We start from the raw sequence: 17,394 nt of genomic DNA, 5'->3' as shown, positions 1-17,394 counted from the left end.
TGTAAACACAGTCCAAAGTTCAGTTCAAAGTGAATGGCAGATCCATATATGGCAATGGCTATTTGCATATAGGCCTAATGCAGCTGTGACTGGTTATGGTGCGCCGGTCTGTGTAGAGTACTGGCCTGATCTCAATATAAAATGTTTCCATAGTAAAATGTTTAAACAAAGACAAAAGTTTAGCATGTTCAATTCATAAATATTATTAATAATGTTTGTCTGTTTTCATTAAGATGCAAAAAGATTAAGATAACTGTAGTAGACTGTGTTTCTGGATGACGCTGTAGTAGACGGTGTGTAGTAGACTGTGGCCATGGATGACTGTGTAGTAGACACAGTCTACTAGTACTAAAATGTACTGGTAGAGTACTACACAGTACTAAAATGTTGAGGTCACTGTATGGTTTACTAGGAGGGGTGTGGAACACAAACATGGGTCTGAGGTTTGGTGAGAGGCGTGGGATTAACTCATGTGGCATTTTAGACCTCTATCATTATGGTTCCCACATTCACAGCCTCAAGTCTGACTGCCTCGCCAGGCTTTCAGTCCACTTTCAAGAATGAAACAGACTGCAAAAGCTGAGTGGACAATGTATGTGGCTGAGCTTTTGCAAAGATGCAGCTTGATGTACAAGACAGATTTTAGATGGTCAACATTCCTATTGCTTTTCCCTCCAAGGGGTTTGCATCATCTCCCCTCACTTTGTTACCATTTAGGCAAAACATTCCAATTCACAAACCATGAGAGTCAGTCAGTTCCTGGTCACCTCCCAGGTTCATAGTCCACTAGTCTCCTCTACTCCGCTACCAGCACTGGCACAGCAAATCAGATAACAGCCCAGCCCCAACCAGCTTGTACAGCTAGATATGACCTCCATACTACCGCCCCCAGGGACAATGACATCACAGTCCAACAGACACACAGAGAGCTAGAGTGGCGACCACATGATCCTCAATGATCTACATCAAGTTATTCAAAGTCCAATAACAGACATACACATAAAAAAAGAGAAAAGCATGGAAAATGTCATTTTACTAATACCAGAGTGCAATTCAGCACACAGAACCATTCTACAGAAAGCCAAAGCAGAGTGGTAACCATTTAATGGCAGCATCTGCTAATAGCGTTTTTATTGTCCTTGGCGTGGTATTTGTTTATTAGAGTACAGGTGTTGGTAGTATTTCAGCAGTTTAGATGCAGCCATGTCAGATGACTCTCTGAGAAGAGGAGCAACAAGGGTTAGGCTAGTGCCCCTCTATTACTTATTCACCCTGGACAGGAACTTAGGTCATCTAAATTAGCTTATTGCCATGCTCAAACGCACAGATGCATTTAACCAGTATTTCAAAATATCCTCCTGGGTGTCAGCAAAGTCTGATATGAACCCTTTGGTTGTCCTTATGTACATAGACACACACACACAGTTGCTGGGTGAGTGAGTGTTTTTATTTTATATTTAACTAGGCAAGTCATTTAAGAACAAATTCTTATTTACAATGATGACCTACCAAAAGGCCTCCTGCAGGGACGGGGGATTAAACAATAAAATTAAAATATAGGATAAAATACACATCACGACCAGAGAGACACCACAACACCACATAAAGACAGATCTAAGATAACAACACAGCTTAGCAGCAACACATGACAACACAGCATGGAAGCAACACAACATGACAACACGGCAGCAGCACATGGCAGCAGCACAAAACATAGTACAAACATTATTGGGCACAGACAACAATACATCACACAAAGCAGCCACAACTGTCAGTAAGAGTGTCCATGATTGAGTCTTTGAATGAAGAGATTGAGATAAAACTGTCCAGTTTGAGTGTTTTTTGCAACTCGTTCCAGTCTCTAGCTGCAGCGTAATTAGATTCGATGTATAAACATGTCCTAAAATCACACAAAAAACAACCACTAGTCAGTTTCAGGGAACAACAAGGAAAGTCGATCACGTCTCCAACATGAACAGAATTCCACAGGCAAACGCCATCCCTCCTGACCAGCGACAGTCAATAGCAGCAGGGCACCTGGGAGACGGAGGTCCACATTCAATTAGACTGCCTTATGAAATGCCTACTTCAACTTCTGCTACACCACTCATTACAAGATATCTTGCGGTGGTACATTTCACTGACATCCGAACTGACTTTTGCATATTGTGAAACGTCATAATCAATGGAAGAGGAACGCATGAGTCAGAGTCGAAGACTTAAGCGACTGCCAGTCAACCATTAATCTAGATGACATCAGAGCTCAACGGAATTCACCTAGCACAACAAAAGTGTGGAGGCAGGCAGCCAAGGCGGGACAGAACAAGAGCTGCTCTAATTTCTAGGGTGTATTCCCACTCCCACTACTACTGCTGGACTCATTCATTGTTGCTGCTGTAGACAGAGGAGATATACTATGGCTGTCATTACACTTCTCTGGCATGTCTGAGTGTCCACACTGACAGAAATGACCATCTTCACCCCCAGAGGAACTTCTGTGATGGTATGATGCTACTTCAAAGAATATTCAGAAAAATTAGTCAAACACTCCACTTCCTCTCAGAAGGTTTCTCTTTCACCCACATGCCATGTATGTTTGCTTCTGTAGCTTGCATTATGCCACAGGAGCCATACTTTCTTAAAGTAATCCTGTCTCAAACCAAGACCTAAAACACTTCATATAGCCTAAGCACCTCTTAACACAACAACTTGATATCAGCACACTGGCATTTGTAATATTCAGTCTATTTTGTAAATGCTTACAATAAATCCTTAGTGATTACTTGATTTTTAAGGACTTTATTGTCAACTTTTATACTATTAATGACAGTATTAGTTTTAACTGGTAATGGTATTATTACTGCAGTTTTGAGGAGCTATTACTGCAGTGTTACACTGGCAATACTAAAGTGCCTATAAGAACATCCAATAGTCAAAGGTCAATGAAATACAAATGGTATAGAGAGAAATAGTCATTAAATTCCTATAATAACTACAACCTAAAACTTCTTACCTGGGAATATTGAAGACTCATGTTAAAAGGAACCACCAGCTTTCATATGTTCTCATGTTCTGAGCAAGGAACTTAAACGTTAGATTTCTAACATGGCACATATTGCACTTTTACCTTCTTCTTCTCCAACACTTTGTTTTTGCATTATTTAAACCAAATTGAACATGTTTCATTATTTATTTGAGGCTAAATTGATTTTATTGATGTATTATATTAAGTTAAAATAAGTGTTCATTCAGTATTGTTGTAATTGTCATTATTACAAATAAATGTAAAAAATAATTATAAAAATTACATATCGGCTTTTTTTGGTCCTCCAATAATCGGTATCGGCGTTGAAAAATCATATTCGGTCGAACTCTAGTCTGGGTAGCGAGGCAAGGGCAGTCGGGCAGTGGAGGAAGCTAAGCTGTTAGCATCACACTGACCCCCGTTACACGTCCCTCTCATATGGACATAACTCTAAATGCTTTGTTGTGCATTTGTGTAGGCATGTTTGCGTGTGTACCTGTGTACAGCTTTCTTCCCTAAGAGCTGTCAACAGGGGAATGTGGGAGGTCATTTCTGGCAGGAAAATTGAGGTCAGCAGCAAATGACTAACGTTAATTACAGCAGAGATCTGTCAAGTGCTGTTTGAGTGCCAAGTCCCTCATCTGAAACTACATGTGTGTGTTGAGTGGTCATCTAGTATGCTCCCATTTGACTATGGAAATGCTCCATGTATTTGAGGTGCAAGGCAATGCATAGCTAGAAAAAGTGTGTGTGTGTGTTTGTGTGTAATATTCTTCTGAGTGAGTCTTTGAATTGGGAAAACCTGCTTAACAAGCTGCTTTCATGGGTGCTTGTTTTGTGTCTTTATATGAAGGGTGATCTCACACACTGCTGATGTGGGAGACAGAGACAGGACCAGCCTGTTAAAGAGGGCTGTGGGTTAGATCGCACAACACCAACAGGCAAGGAGAGATTGTGAATTTCTACTGTTCAATAGAAAACAATCAAATGGGGTGAGAAAGAGGAAGCACTCAAGTGGAAATGATGAGTTGCCTAGTTCTGCAATAAGCTGTGACTCAACACAATGCTATAGTCATGAAATTCTATTGAATGCCTATTTCTTGCTGATAGATCATTTTTGTTTAAAAACAGACTAGGCTAGCGAGAAAATAGGAAAGGATGACAGACCCCACAGGGCCAGGTACACACCTGCTGTTTATACATCATACACACATCCTATCCAACAGTCTCCTCAGAGCCAACACTAAACTGGGTTAGTGAGTGATATGGACAGTCAGTGCATTATAAATTAACAAAACTGGTGCAGCTCAGGTATAGAGTACATATTTTCATTCATTAGCCTCAAAGGGGGAAAGGATTATTCCCAAGGCGATTATGTGCAACACAAAAGTATATGCTGTAGCCTAGTGATAGACTGACATAATATAGGTTGTGCATAGTGGGTCCTGTCCCGCTGCCGATTTCCGGGTGTGGCATGGAACTTATAAATAGACCAGTGGGAGACAAGCCTACACCTAGGTTTCTCTTTGAAACAAGGGCAGAACACCAGTTAGCCCAACATGTACTCTTAAGAAGTCTACCATTACTCATTGAAGGTCCAAGGATCTTCTGTTGTTATTTTCAGAGGTAGACTGGCTCTGGTAGCCCAAAACTCCATCTAAAGGTGAATCGATTCTTAATTGCGAAACGGTTCTAGAATCATAAAGCCCTTTACTTTTAATGTTACACCAATATCATTTCACTATGCAAAACATACACTTAGTATACAATGTTTTAGCAGGCTTTATCACATGACAGTATTTTCAGTGACAACACGTTTCTGGCAGCCATCTTCCGTCACACACAGGTGCGCTAGATAGCTAATTAGCATATGTCTCGCATAAACATGTGCTGTAACATGGAGATATGGCGTTGTGAGAACAGTAACCCTAACCCTATAAAAAAGGTGTATATCAATTTATGCTTTCGTTTTAGAAAAGTATTTCCCGCGGATATGAAAGATAACGTCCGTATGCTTCCAAAACCGTACCCCAAGCGATGCACGTTACGCCTCGGGCACACCTAGTGTCCTTGCGCAAAATGGTTTGCAGCATCTGGATGGTGTGCAACAAAAGTTTAACATTCACCTTCTGCTAACATTTTTGTCAAGCTGTCTATGCGTACAGTTGGACGCATACCTTCGATAAATCCAATGTATGCCCCACACAGAACGCACTGCTGCAAGGCAAACGCAGTGTTCCATTGGAAATTAATGTACTCCTGGTGTACCAAAATGCAATGACACTGTCAGTGCGATCAAGGCGTTAATGTTCAGACCGAGCGTTGGGGATATTAACAAAACTCCTTCCTCCAATGACTTGTGTAATGTAATGGAACGGAGTCATTCAAGGGCTAAACACCAGTGTGACATCACACAAAATACATTTTTCTCCAGTCTACACTTCACCCACCTATTATCTCTGTACTCGCCCACTATAAACAAGTTATTTGGACCAGACAAAAATATACAGCATATTTACGCAGGATACATTGCCTAAATACCGGTAATATTTTTGGGTTTTTTTAACAGGGAACGGGTATAAAATTCATAAGGGTATAGAAATTATACATAACAGCAAATCCTATGCAAACACCACTGGGAAACCAATGTTGTTGGACTCTTTGTGGCACCCCAACTTGCCAAGTGCAGCATCATATTTAAGTGGATTAAAAGGGGGACAAGCAGCCTAATATTCAACTAAATGTTTTCATATACCTAAATTCTAGACTACACTCCATACAGATTATGATCAACATAGCCATGTCAGACTGAAACAAGCAGCTACTGTAGTTAGTTGTGTTCTGTTGTGTAATGTCATCATGTCACCTAGAGAGTTATAAATGACATACATCTCAAATGTAAAACAATTCAATGTGTACTGGGAAGTCTACAATACACAAAAAAAATAAGTTATCAATCTAATCTACTGATCAGTCGACTGAAGTAGCCTGATTTAATTTCCGTGTTCGGCCCTGCTGACAACCGCTGACACTATTGCAGGAGCAAGTTTCCCCCAAAACGCTAGGTAGCTAAATTATTTGGTCCATATTTATTGCATTTTGTTTTATTTCCTTACATAAATAGATACTAATATGTAATATGTCTGGTTCTAGACCAGTGCCTCCAGGCAACTTTTCACGATTTCCTTTGAAACATTTGTCATCCGCCCTGGCTTGCCACGCAAACGTCGCATCTAACGTCAACATTTCGTTCCTCCTCTTTCGTTATGTTTTGTTTGCTTACGCCAAGTGCGTAAATGAGTATGTGACCAAATACCCGTTTAGGAGCACGGATCATCTCACAACTTTACCAACTGGTTATCTAGCTAGCGAAATTCCTTACTAAAAGCTGACTCCATGGATCTTTTGCAAATTAAGTTGAGTGAGCTAAACCACAAATATGATAGCTGTCTAGCTAACGTTAGCTTTGAGCACCACCAACCTGCCAACGAAATTTTCCAAGACCGAGCTTTTTCCAGCACTCTGCCCACCGACCACAGCAATTTGCGGTAAATCCAAGTTACAACTCTGGCCGATGGAACTGAAAGCGTCCTGAAGTTTGTTGATAAGGGGGATCAAATCTTCCATCCCCCGGTTCCCCATGGTTTCGTTGGAACGGCTCCCCTCCCGAACTAACGTTAGCCTACTACGTTAACGTTACTAGTTAGCAAGGTGCTCGGGTTACTCCGAAATGTTGAATTCCAACTTTCAAGCGGCCCTGTCTTCACTCTGTCAAAGGAAAATATGATGTTTACAAATTGTGTAACTCCCAATTTAGTGGGATTACAATAACGTGTTCTTATAAACACGAAAATACTCAAAGTCAACCAAACGAAACGGATAGAAAACTCACAAAACAAAACTTCCACCATCCGGTCAGGCAAGTCGACATCCGACCTAACCGGTGATAAGGCTACCGCCTCCTGTCAATGAAATAATTGGTCAATCTCACTGCTCGTCTCCAATCACTCTCCTTTCATTGGCTAGTTGTTTTCAACGTCAAAGGGGTGTGTTCACCCCTGGACATTGCTTCAATGGGCAAATTAATACTTGATGACACAATTATTAAATGACAAGACGTGCAAGGATAGCTTCTACGAGTTTGCTGTCAATGATATTGTAATGAATACATATTTTTGACAACTCAATGCAAATATTAGATTACTGTAGTTCCGGTATGTCACGTGCTTGTTGACGTCGTCTGTGTGCAACAACATGGCTGCGCCCATAAACAGAGGAGCTGCAACGAGCAGCCTTGAAACAGGCATGGTTGTCAAGAAAGCCGTTTCCATCGTTGTTCCTCTTGCTCTCCGAATCATCGCCGAATGTCCAGTGACTAAAGCGAGGGCTTGTGATCTCAAACTCCCTCACTGTACGGTCAGCACCCCAGTGTTCATGCCTGTTGGTACACAAGGCACGATGAAGGGAATCACTGTGGACCAACTCGATGATCTGGGATGTCAGATTTGTCTTGGCAACACATACCACTTGGGCATGAGGCCGGTAAGTGTAGCCCAATAATGTAAGAAAGGAGCCTAACGTTACTCGTTATAGTCCAAGGACCTTACATGTTCTGTTTAAAGGGGCAATCAGAATTTGCTACATCCATTTTTGGATTTATACATGAATGATATGTACCCATTGATTCTTGAAGAACATAATTTATAAATGCCTCATGAGCTTAGTTCAACTGTCATACCTCCAAAATATATACAATATAACTTTGTTTTACTCCAATCTTTGTAAACAAAGTTAATGTAAACAAACACAGTACAGCCTCAAAACATGGTCAAAGCTATAATTGGATGGTCAGATATCATGGATGGTCAGTCCTTGCAGCCATAGCTCTGTCTATGAATTTGAGAATGGTTACATATCTCCAGCCCCATCCCTCCACTTTTTACTGAAACAGTGGTGGAGAGGGTTTTTTGTTATTGTTTCAACTGCTGATTTGCACTTTAAAGGCAAATTTGCTCAGGAAGCCAAAACAGCCAAATATTCCATCTAAACGTTAATTGATTCTCACTTGCGGTACAGTACTAGAAACATAAATCCCTCTACTTTCATATCACATCAAAATAATTTAGCAAATGCACACTTACTGTTTTAACTGGTTTAACACAGTTGCGGCCAACAGTGTTTTTCAGTGACGTAAAGCTGTGTATAACCCTATAAAGCGTTGTATAACCCTACAAAGCTGTGTATAACCCTATAAAGCTGTGTATAAATTTAACCTTTTGTTTTTTGAAAATGATTTATTGCTAATATGAAAGATATAAGGTCCTTATGCTTCCAAAACTGTACCTCAAGTAATGCGTGTTAATGTTCAGACTGAGCTTCAGGGCTCTTAACAAAACTCCCCTGTATAGAAGACACCTTCGTCCAATAACTCTTATGTGTAATGTAATGGAACTGAGAGATATTATCAATGGCTACATTAAGTGGTGCTAGGGCTATTCACATTGTGTATCAAAGATGATTGACCTTGTAGACAGCTCTTTGTTGTCAGTGTCTGGTGTGCTGCAGACAGTGAGGATGGTGTTGTCTGTCTGTCCCATCACAGGGTCCTGAGCTGATTGAGAAAGCAAATGGCCTGCATGGCTTCATGAACTGGAAAAGAAACCTTTTGACTGTGAGTATCAGCTAATGTGTTGACTGCGTAAGTGGGCTAAAAAGAACAAGGGTCTCTTTCACCCAAATATCTGCTTTTCAAGATATGTGAGCGTCATATGATGCAAAATGCATCATATGGGGAGGATTTATGTATTTTGAAGGTCACATATCTTGAAAACTTGAGTGCTGACAAGAAAAACATTTTGGGACTACAGTATGTCAACGATGGACTATTGAAACACAAACCAAAAGATAGTTTTTGGTTGGAATTTTCCTTGAATCCCTACCATTTCTACATAGGACAGTGGGGGCTTTCAGATGGTGTCTCTTGTTGAACTATCTGAGGTTACTGAGGAGGGGGTCAAGTTCAAATCTCCTTACGATGGGAAAGAGATCCTTCTGAGTCCTGAGCAGTCAATCGCCATACAGAACAGTCTGGGTAAGAAGGACACAATCCAGTATCCACTCCCAATGAATCAGTCTGGAAAGTAAAGCCACTATACTTCAGGTAGTACTCCTGTTCTTAATTTTAATATCGCACCATTTCTGTTTTGTCCAGGGTCAGACATCATGATGCAGTTGGATGACGTGGTCAGCAGTACGGTGACGGGGCCGCGGGTGGAGGAGGCTACGTGGAGATCGATTCGCTGGCTGGACCGCTGCATTGCAGCCAATAAGAATCCAGATAGACAGAACCTGTTTGCCATCATCCAGGGGGGCCTGAACACAGAGCTGCGCAAAGCCTGTCTAGACGGTAAGATGTTCCCCCCTGTTTCATCTATGTCTATCAATGACTAACCTCCCTCAAAGCCTTTCAGCACAGTAAATTGCTCTGTCTTCATGCCAATTAGCTAATTAGTTTAACATCTTATTTTGGAAATACAGTGGAAAAGAGCTAATTAAAAATACATTTTGTGCAGATGCTGATACCAAATTATGTGAAATTTGCGTATTTCCAGAGGATCCATGTTTTAAAAATATTTTTCTGTTCCTGTGCTTTTTACAGAAATGACAAAACGGGATGTTCCTGGCTTTGCTATTGGTGGGCTGAGCGGAGGTGAGGAGAAGGATGATTTCTGGAGGATGGTGACACTCAGCACAGACCACCTGCCTCGGGAGAAGCCTCGCTACCTCATGGGGGTTGGGTATGGCTGCCATCTTCCTTATGTTATAACGGCACATTTACATGCATAAATGACATAATGTTATAACAGCACATTTACATGCATAAATGACATAATGTTATAACAGCACATTTACATGCATAAATGACATAATGTTATAACAGCACATTTACATGCATAAATTACATAATGTTATAACAGCACATTTACATGCATAAATGACATAAGTGTCAAATGTTTTGTGGTGCCGTACAGATATTTCTATGTATGTGGTTCATGTGTTTTGCTGTGGGTCACAGTTATGCAGTAGACCTGGTGGTGTGTGTTGCTCTGGGTTGTGACATGTTTGACTGTGTCTTCCCAACACGCACTGCAGTAAGTATTCCATTCTCTTACATATTATGAGTCACCTACTCTCTATTAATTTACTTTGAAATAAGTATTCTTATCACAAGTGCAGAGAAACCCAATAGCTTCTTTTATAATTTAGTCCATAGCAGTACTACTTTCTTTATAATGATTATATTGATGATTGTGGTTATGATGATAATGAAGTGATCTTCTTCCTTTCATCCCAGAGGTTTGGCTCAGCTCTGGTCCCGTGGGGATCTCTGACGATTACCAAGAAGCAGTTTGCCAAGGACCTACAGGCAATAGATCCAGACTGCCAGTGCCCCACCTGCAGGAGGTAAAGGCATATTAACCCTGGTACACTGAGGGACAGAATACGGAGGGTTGAAGGAATGGAGTATGTAGGGGTTTGAGAAACTGGTTTACAAATCTCAATTCTCTTCAATGGATGTTTTTAAGTTGTAGGCTGAATGATTCTGAGGATTGTTTTCTCGTGGGGCGTCAGGGTAGCCTAGTGGTTAGAACGTTGGGCAAGTAACCGAAAGGTTGCTAGATTGAATCCCCGAGCTGACAAGGTAAAAATCTGTCGCTCTGCCACTGTCATTGTAAATAATATAACTGACTGACTTGCCTAAGGGTATCTTCTTTTAAAAAAAATACATTATCTGTTTTATTTCCAGGCACAGTCGGGCCTATCTGCATGCTCTGTTCAAGAGTGACACCGCAGCCATGCATCACATTACCATCCACAACATCTCCTACCAGGTCTGTGTTTCTATAATGGTTAATAGTTTCCTTTAGTTACTATTTGCCATAGATGAGATAATAACCTTATCCTCTATCTTTGCGTCCAGCTCACTCTGATGCGGTCGATGAGACAGAGCATCATAGATGGTCGCTTCCCAGACTTTGTGAGGACATTCATGAAGAGAATGTTCCCCTCTCCTGAACAGTATCCAGGCTGGGCGGTAGATGCTCTAGGAACAGTCAACATCACATTGAATTAAACTGCTTTATACAGCCTGGGACTTCCTCTGAAATGGCCAATAAGACCTTTTTATATGAGAAATCAGATCTCCTTTTTAAAAATGGTTTTGTTTGTTATGAAATCGCTTTTTCTACTTTCATGCTTCATTTGGGTAATTGCTTCTGCCTGTATATTCTGTCAGACTTATTACTGAATGGTTCAATGATGGTGATGTACCTGAATATTTTACTGTCTTTATGATTTAGTTACGTTCATGTTTTGTTACAGTACGGTTCTTTTTTTGTGTCATTTATATGCTAAACATTCTGTTGAAAGTTCTGAATTTACATTCTACTGCTTTCAACTCCTGTCAGACATACAGTACTTTTGTGACATCCAGTTTTCACTCTGCAGACCTTTTCAGTGTATGATAATGTAGGAGTGGAGTAGTGTTGTTGAAGTCCAGGAACTGTCTCCTCTGATATATTCAGACACTTTTAGTTGTTACCATGGCTACAGACCAGCGGCCCACCCTCTTTAAATTCCATGCATGACTTCTAACACAGAAATGTGGTCATAAACTAACAATTAGAGACATTTCGGAACATTTCCTAGGGCTTATTATCGACCTTTACCAGCAGGAGGAAGCGAATACATTTCTATAATTGAGAACTGTTTTGTTGTGCAAGAGATGAGGACACAGGAACCCACATTTGTGTGCTTTTGACTTTGGGCCACTAGAGGGCAAAAATATTCTAAACCTGATGAAAATGCACGTGAGCCAGATTAGGCCATCTGTTTAGTTGACATGCTGGAGAAGTTTCATAGGAAGGAATGGGAATTCTACCCACCCAGTTTGGTTCAAATGCAGAGAAGTAGAGCATGTATGGTTTAGTCAGATTTGCATGCTGAGGGCAGACAAGAGTAGTGGCAAACCAATTCTCAAGGAAGTGGCTTAGGGGATCACAATTTCCTGTCTCTCCGAAGTGCTACTTTCTCAAACAAAAAATGACACCCAATACAATGAGTTCCGGTAGTCAAGACAGTCGGAGGACAGAGAATGATACGGTGTCATAATCTGCCATTGAAGCAAACCAGGATCAAAGACACATTGGAAAACAATAGGCAAGATATTTTTGTAGATTCCAATGTTTAGGTTTTTGTTCCGGAAACAACATTTTGTTTGATTGGTTCCTGTTTTTCTATTAGAAATTGAGGTCCTTTCTGACATCTAATTAAAGCTTTAATAGGCTACGTTGCAGTTGTAAAAGCACCTGTTGCCTCTAGTTGAGAGACGAGATCTTTAAATAAAGACACCCTGTATAGGCTACAGAGTTTATACATGGGTTGTAATTGTTAATACCTGTCAGTGATTAGTTTATAATGGTAAACATATAATAAACATGTAATAGTAATGAGCAAGTTATTCTTTAATGAATCAACACAGTTGACAATCACATTTTTACCTAAGTCTGTGCGTGTCACTTGAATTAGATTATTTTATGGGATATTGTAGTCCTATTGGATGAATTCTCTAAGAAAATCGACTTTATCTACAGTCGTGGCCAAAAGTTTTGAGAATGACACAAATATTCATTTTCACAAAGTCTGCTGCCTCAGTTTGTATGATGGCAATTTGCATATACTCCAGAATGTTATGAAGAGTGATCAGATGAATTGCAATTAATTGCAAAGTCCCTCTTTGCCATGCAAATGAACTGAATCCCCCAAAAAACATTTCCACTGCATTTCAGCCCTGCCACAAAAGGACCAACTCACATCATGTCAGTGATTCTCTCGTTAACACTGGTGTGAGTGTTGAAGAGGACAAGGCTGGTGATCCCTCTGTCATGCTGATTGAGTTCGAATAATGGACTGGAATCTTCAAAAGGAGGGCGGTGCTTGGAATCATTGTTCTTCCTCTGTCAATCATGGTTACCTGTAAGGAAACACGTGCCGTCATCATTGCTTTGCACAAAAAGGCCTTCACATGCAAGGATATTGCTGCCAGTAAGATTGCACCTAAATCAACCATTTATCAGATCATCAAGAACTTCAAGGAAAGTGGTTCAATTGTTGTGAAGAGGGCTCAGGGCGCCCAAGAAAGTCCAGCAAGCACCAGGACCGTCTCCTAAAGCTGATTCAGCTGTGGGATCGGGGCACCACCAGTACAGAGCTTGCTCAGGAATGGCAGATGGCAGGTGTGCACGCACAGTGAGGCAAAGACTTTTGGAGGATGGCCTGGTGTCAAGAAGGGCAGCAAAGAAGCCACTTTTCTCCAGGAAAAACATCAGGGACAGACTGATATTCTGCAAAAGTTACAGGGATTGGACTGCTGAGGACTGGGGTAAAGTCATTTACGCTGATGAATCCCCTTTCCGATTGTTTGGGGCACCCGGAAAAAAGCTTGTCTGGAGAGGACAAGGTGAGCGCTACCATCAGTCCTGTGTCATGCCATCAGTAAAGCATCCTGAGACCATTCATCTGTGGGGTTGCTTCTCAGCCAAGGGAGTGGGCTCACTCACAATTTTGCCGAAGAACACAGCCATGAATAAAGAATGGTACCAACACATCCTCAGAGAGCAACTTCTCCCAACCATCCAGGAACAGTTTGGCGATGAACAATGCCTTTTCCAGCATGATGGAGCACCTTACCATAAGGCAAAAAGTGATAACTAAGTGGCTCCGGGAACAAAACATCGATATTTTGGGTCCATGGCCAGGAAACTCCCAGGAAACTGGCCAGACCTTAATCCCTTTGAGAACTTGTGGTCAATACTCAAGAGGCGAGTGTCAGAATTTGTGGGTTTTTGTTTGTCCAAACTCCAAGCATTGATTATGCAATAATGGGCTGCCATCAGTCAGGATGTGGCCCAGAAGTTAATTGACAGCATACCAGGGCGGATTGCAGAGGTCCTGAAATTTTTTTTGGAAGGGTCAACACTGCAAATATTGACTCTTTGCATCAACTTCATGTAATTGTCAATAAAAGCCTTTGACACTTGTGAAATGCTTGTAATTATACTTCAGCATTCCATAGTAACATCTGTCAAAAATATCTAAAGACACGGAAGCAGCAAACTTGGTGGAAATTAATATTTGTGTCATTCTCAAAACTTTTGGCAATGACTATACACAGCTGCACATTTATTTATTTTGCACAGTTGCCTGCATAACAATTGGCACGCCATGCAAAATCAACCAAGTGTGAACAAATACAACTTAACTGTTTCTTAATGCACTTTGGTAAAAACCAACGACCAGGGGGGTCTAACTCATTTTGCCCCAGGGGCCGCATTCTGTCTTCAACAAGGTCCAGATCGGCCGCATTGAAAATGTGTTATATTTCCTTGTAGTCAAATTTTGCTAAAAATATTTGACTATCCATCATTTTGGGAATGTTCTGTGCTCTCTGAATGTTTGGGGATTAGCCTATTATCAAGCTAGACAGTCAATAAATTGTATGAATGTACAGTTGAAGTCAGAAGTTTACATAGACTTAGGTTGGAGTCATTAAAACTTGTTTTTCAACCACTCCACAAATTTATTGTTAACAATCTATAGTTTTGGCAAGTCGGTTAAGACATCTACTTTGTGCATGACACAAGTTATTTTTCCAACAATTGTTTTCAGACAGATTATTTCACTTATAATTCACTGTATCACAATTCCAGTGGGTCGGGAGTTTGCATACACTAAGTTGCATACACTAAGTACACTAAATTCCATGAATTGTTGTCATGGCTTTAGAAGCTTCTGATAGGCTAATTGACATCATTTGAGTCAATTAGAGGTGTACCTGTGGATGTATTTCAAGTCCTACCTTCAAACTCAGTGCCTCTTTGCTTGACATTATGGGACAATCAAAAGAAATCAGCCAAGACCTCAGAAAACAAATTGTTGACCTCCACAAGTCTGGTACATCCTTGGGAGCAATTTCCAAACACCTGAAGGTGCCACGTTCATCTGTACAAACAATAGTACGCAAGTATAAACATCATGGGACCACGCAGCCGTCATACTGCTCAGGAAGGAGACGCGTTCTGTCTCCTAGAGATGAATGTGCTTTGCTGCGAAAAGTGCAAATCAATCCTGAACAACAGCAAAGGACCCTGTGAAGATGCTGGAGGAAACCGGTACAGAAGTATCTATATCCACAGTAAAACGAGTCCTATATTGACATAACCTGACAGGCCGCTCAGCAAGGAAGAAGCCACTGCTCCAAAACCGCGATAAAAAAGCCAGACTACAGTTTGCAACTGCACACAGGGACAAAGATCCTACTTTTTATCTGATGAAACAAAAATAGAACTGTTTGGCCATAATGACCATCGTTATGTTTGGAGGAAAAAGGGGGAGGCTTGCAAGCCGAAGAACACCATCCCAACCGTGAAGCACGGGGGTGGCAGCATCATGTTGTGGAGGTGCTTTGCTGCAGGAGGTACTGGTGCACTTCACAAAATAGATGGCATCATGAGGTAGGAAAATGATGTGGATATATTGAGGCAACATGTCAAGACATCAGTCATGAAGTTAAAGCTTGGTCGCAAATGGGTCTTCCAATTGGACAATGACCCCAAGCGTACTTCCAAAGTTGTGGCAAAATGGCTTAAGGACGACAAAGTAACGATTTTGGAGTGGCCATGACAAAGCCCTGACCTCAATCCTATAGAAAATTTGTGGGTAGAACTGAAAAAGCATGTGTGAGCAAGGAGGCCTGCAAACCTGACTTAGTTACACCAGCTCTGTCAGGAGGAATGGGCCAAAATTCACCTAACTTATTGTGGGAAGCTTGTGGAGGGCTACCCAAGGATAACCCAAGTTAAACAATTTAAAGACAATGTTACCAAATACTAATTGAGTGTATGTAAATTAATGACCCACTGGAAATGTGATGAAAGAAATAAAAGCTGAAGTAAATCATTCTCTCTACTATTATTCTGACATTTCACATTCTTAAAATAAAGTGGTGATCCTAACTGATTTAAGTCAGGGAATTTTTACTGGGATTAAATGTCAAGAATTGTGAAAAACTGAGTTTAAATATATTTGGCTAAAGTGTATGTAAACTTGCGTCTTCAATTGTAGGCCCATTGACTGCAAAGTGATGATTAGTGAGCTGGACAGTCAATAAACTATGAATATAAGTCCATTATCATTTCTACACAGTTTTGATTTGGTTTTAGTCATTTAAAAGTATATAGAGAAATTAGGTCCTTAAATGGATTAACTTAATATCGCGTATGACTCATAATGGTTTATTGAGCTTACATTAACAAGAATTAGAGCATGTCCTGAATAAATGAACAAAAATAAACAAGGCATCTTCAGTAAAACGACAACACATCACTATAAAGCTTATGCAAATATGATTAGCTTGTTCAGTATTTAAAATGTGCCCTGCAGGGATTTGGGCTTGTAACCTACTGCTCGTAGACTAAGATGTATGTAATTGTTCGAGCAAATGGGTCTGCTTTCGCTGCGTCCATAAGGAGCCAGCGGATGTTCAAAGAGACAACCAGTTGCTCCGCATCCTGTCAAGCCAAAAGTACTCACGTGCATGTCACGGCGGAGCATCCTCGACCTGTTGCATTGGAAGAAGAAAGATATTACATTGTGTCAGTAATAAATTAACAACATTTTAGGGTGCTCATGTGTTATTTGGAAATTGAATAACAAAAGAATAGTTAATTTTGATAAGCCCTTCTAGAGGCGTCTCTGTTCGCCTCTCAATCTCTGGCATTGTGCGCTCGTGGGTTCGGCGCTCAGGAGGGGACCATGGTAGAGCTGGAGAAGGAGGTGCTCCCGCTGCCTCCACGGTACCGGTTCCGAGACCTGTTGCTGGGTGACTGGCAGGCTGATGACAGGTAGGAAATCTATTCCAACTTGTTTATTCTGAAGAAACATGTGTTGGCGCACAACAATCTAGCCTACCCATGGTACCCTGTAATTGCTCCAAATTAAATCAATCGTAATTTGCAGTCCCTCACTAAACTAAGAAATGCATCTTTGCGTTGCCATCGCAACCAAAAAAAGAGAACGTAGGCTACTGTAATAATGTCATTTTTATTGATCTGGCTCTGTTGATGGCGCTGTGAAAGAGGATAGGCTACAACGAGCCACTGTGCAGCAGCAACAGGTTTCATAATGGAAAAGACTGAACTAAATGCACAGACTCCATGTTAATGCTTATGTGTGTGTGCATGCGTGTGTTTGCATAGGCATTACGTTTTTTCAGCTATGCATCTTGTCCATGCGTGGAAGTCAGGCATGTG

At 41.0% G+C, this 17,394-nt stretch overlaps 3 protein-coding genes across 14 annotated transcripts in view; 2 read left to right on the top strand and 1 right to left on the bottom strand.

Moving 5' to 3' along the window:
• Positions 1–7,005, bottom strand: part of LOC110538675 (dynamin-2) — a 37,176-nt gene extending 30,171 nt beyond the window's left edge. For 5 of the 12 annotated variants that reach the window (XM_036938834.1, XM_036938836.1, XM_036938839.1 and 2 more), the window contains exon 1: positions 6,507–6,968. In XM_036938834.1, the coding sequence (XP_036794729.1) occupies positions 6,507–6,667 (161 nt within the window). In that variant the 5' untranslated portion in view covers positions 6,668–6,968. Of the gene's footprint in view, positions 1–6,506 lie in introns of all 12 variants that reach the window. The other 7 variants (XM_036938837.1, XM_036938835.1, XM_036938838.1 and 4 more) reach the window with 4 other exon arrangements.
• A 142-nt stretch (positions 7,006–7,147) lies between these two features.
• LOC110538676 (queuine tRNA-ribosyltransferase catalytic subunit 1) lies at positions 7,148–12,477 on the top strand. Its single transcript, XM_021625641.2, has 9 exons — positions 7,148–7,567; positions 8,628–8,696; positions 8,978–9,116; positions 9,237–9,431; positions 9,684–9,822; positions 10,101–10,176; positions 10,380–10,489; positions 10,833–10,917; positions 11,007–12,477. Exons 1-9 carry the CDS (start codon positions 7,280–7,282, stop codon positions 11,157–11,159), a joined length of 1,254 nt encoding a protein of 417 aa, XP_021481316.1. The 5' UTR covers positions 7,148–7,279; the 3' UTR covers positions 11,160–12,477.
• A 3,640-nt stretch (positions 12,478–16,117) lies between these two features.
• The window catches only part of LOC110539004 (potassium channel subfamily T member 2), a 90,429-nt gene continuing 89,152 nt past the window's right edge, over positions 16,118–17,394 (top strand). The window contains exon 1 of the mRNA XM_036938831.1: positions 16,118–16,986. Within this exon, the coding sequence (XP_036794726.1) occupies positions 16,898–16,986 (89 nt within the window). The 5' untranslated portion in view covers positions 16,118–16,897. The remainder of the gene's footprint in view (positions 16,987–17,394) is intronic.

Source organism: Oncorhynchus mykiss, chromosome 12 (genome assembly GCF_013265735.2).
Source record: "Oncorhynchus mykiss isolate Arlee chromosome 12, USDA_OmykA_1.1, whole genome shotgun sequence".
Classification (NCBI taxonomy): Eukaryota; Metazoa; Chordata; class Actinopteri; order Salmoniformes; family Salmonidae; genus Oncorhynchus; species Oncorhynchus mykiss.
Note: the sequence above shows the minus strand (reverse complement) of the source record. Positions and strands in the feature narration are given on the sequence as shown.

What these genes read in the sequence shown, in the direction of transcription:
- LOC110538676 (XM_021625641.2), top strand. Translation starts at nt 7,280, where the DNA reads ATGGCTGCGCCCATAAACAGAGGAGCTGCAACGAGCAGCCTTGAAACA. An exon ending in CGCCATACAGAACAGTCTGG is followed by an intron (nt 9,117 to 9,236) that starts GTAAGAAGGACA and finishes TGTTTTGTCCAG; the next exon opens with GGTCAGACATCATGATGCAG. An exon ending in CGCTACCTCATGGGGGTTGG is followed by an intron (nt 9,823 to 10,100) that starts GTATGGCTGCCA and finishes TGTGGGTCACAG; the next exon opens with TTATGCAGTAGACCTGGTGG.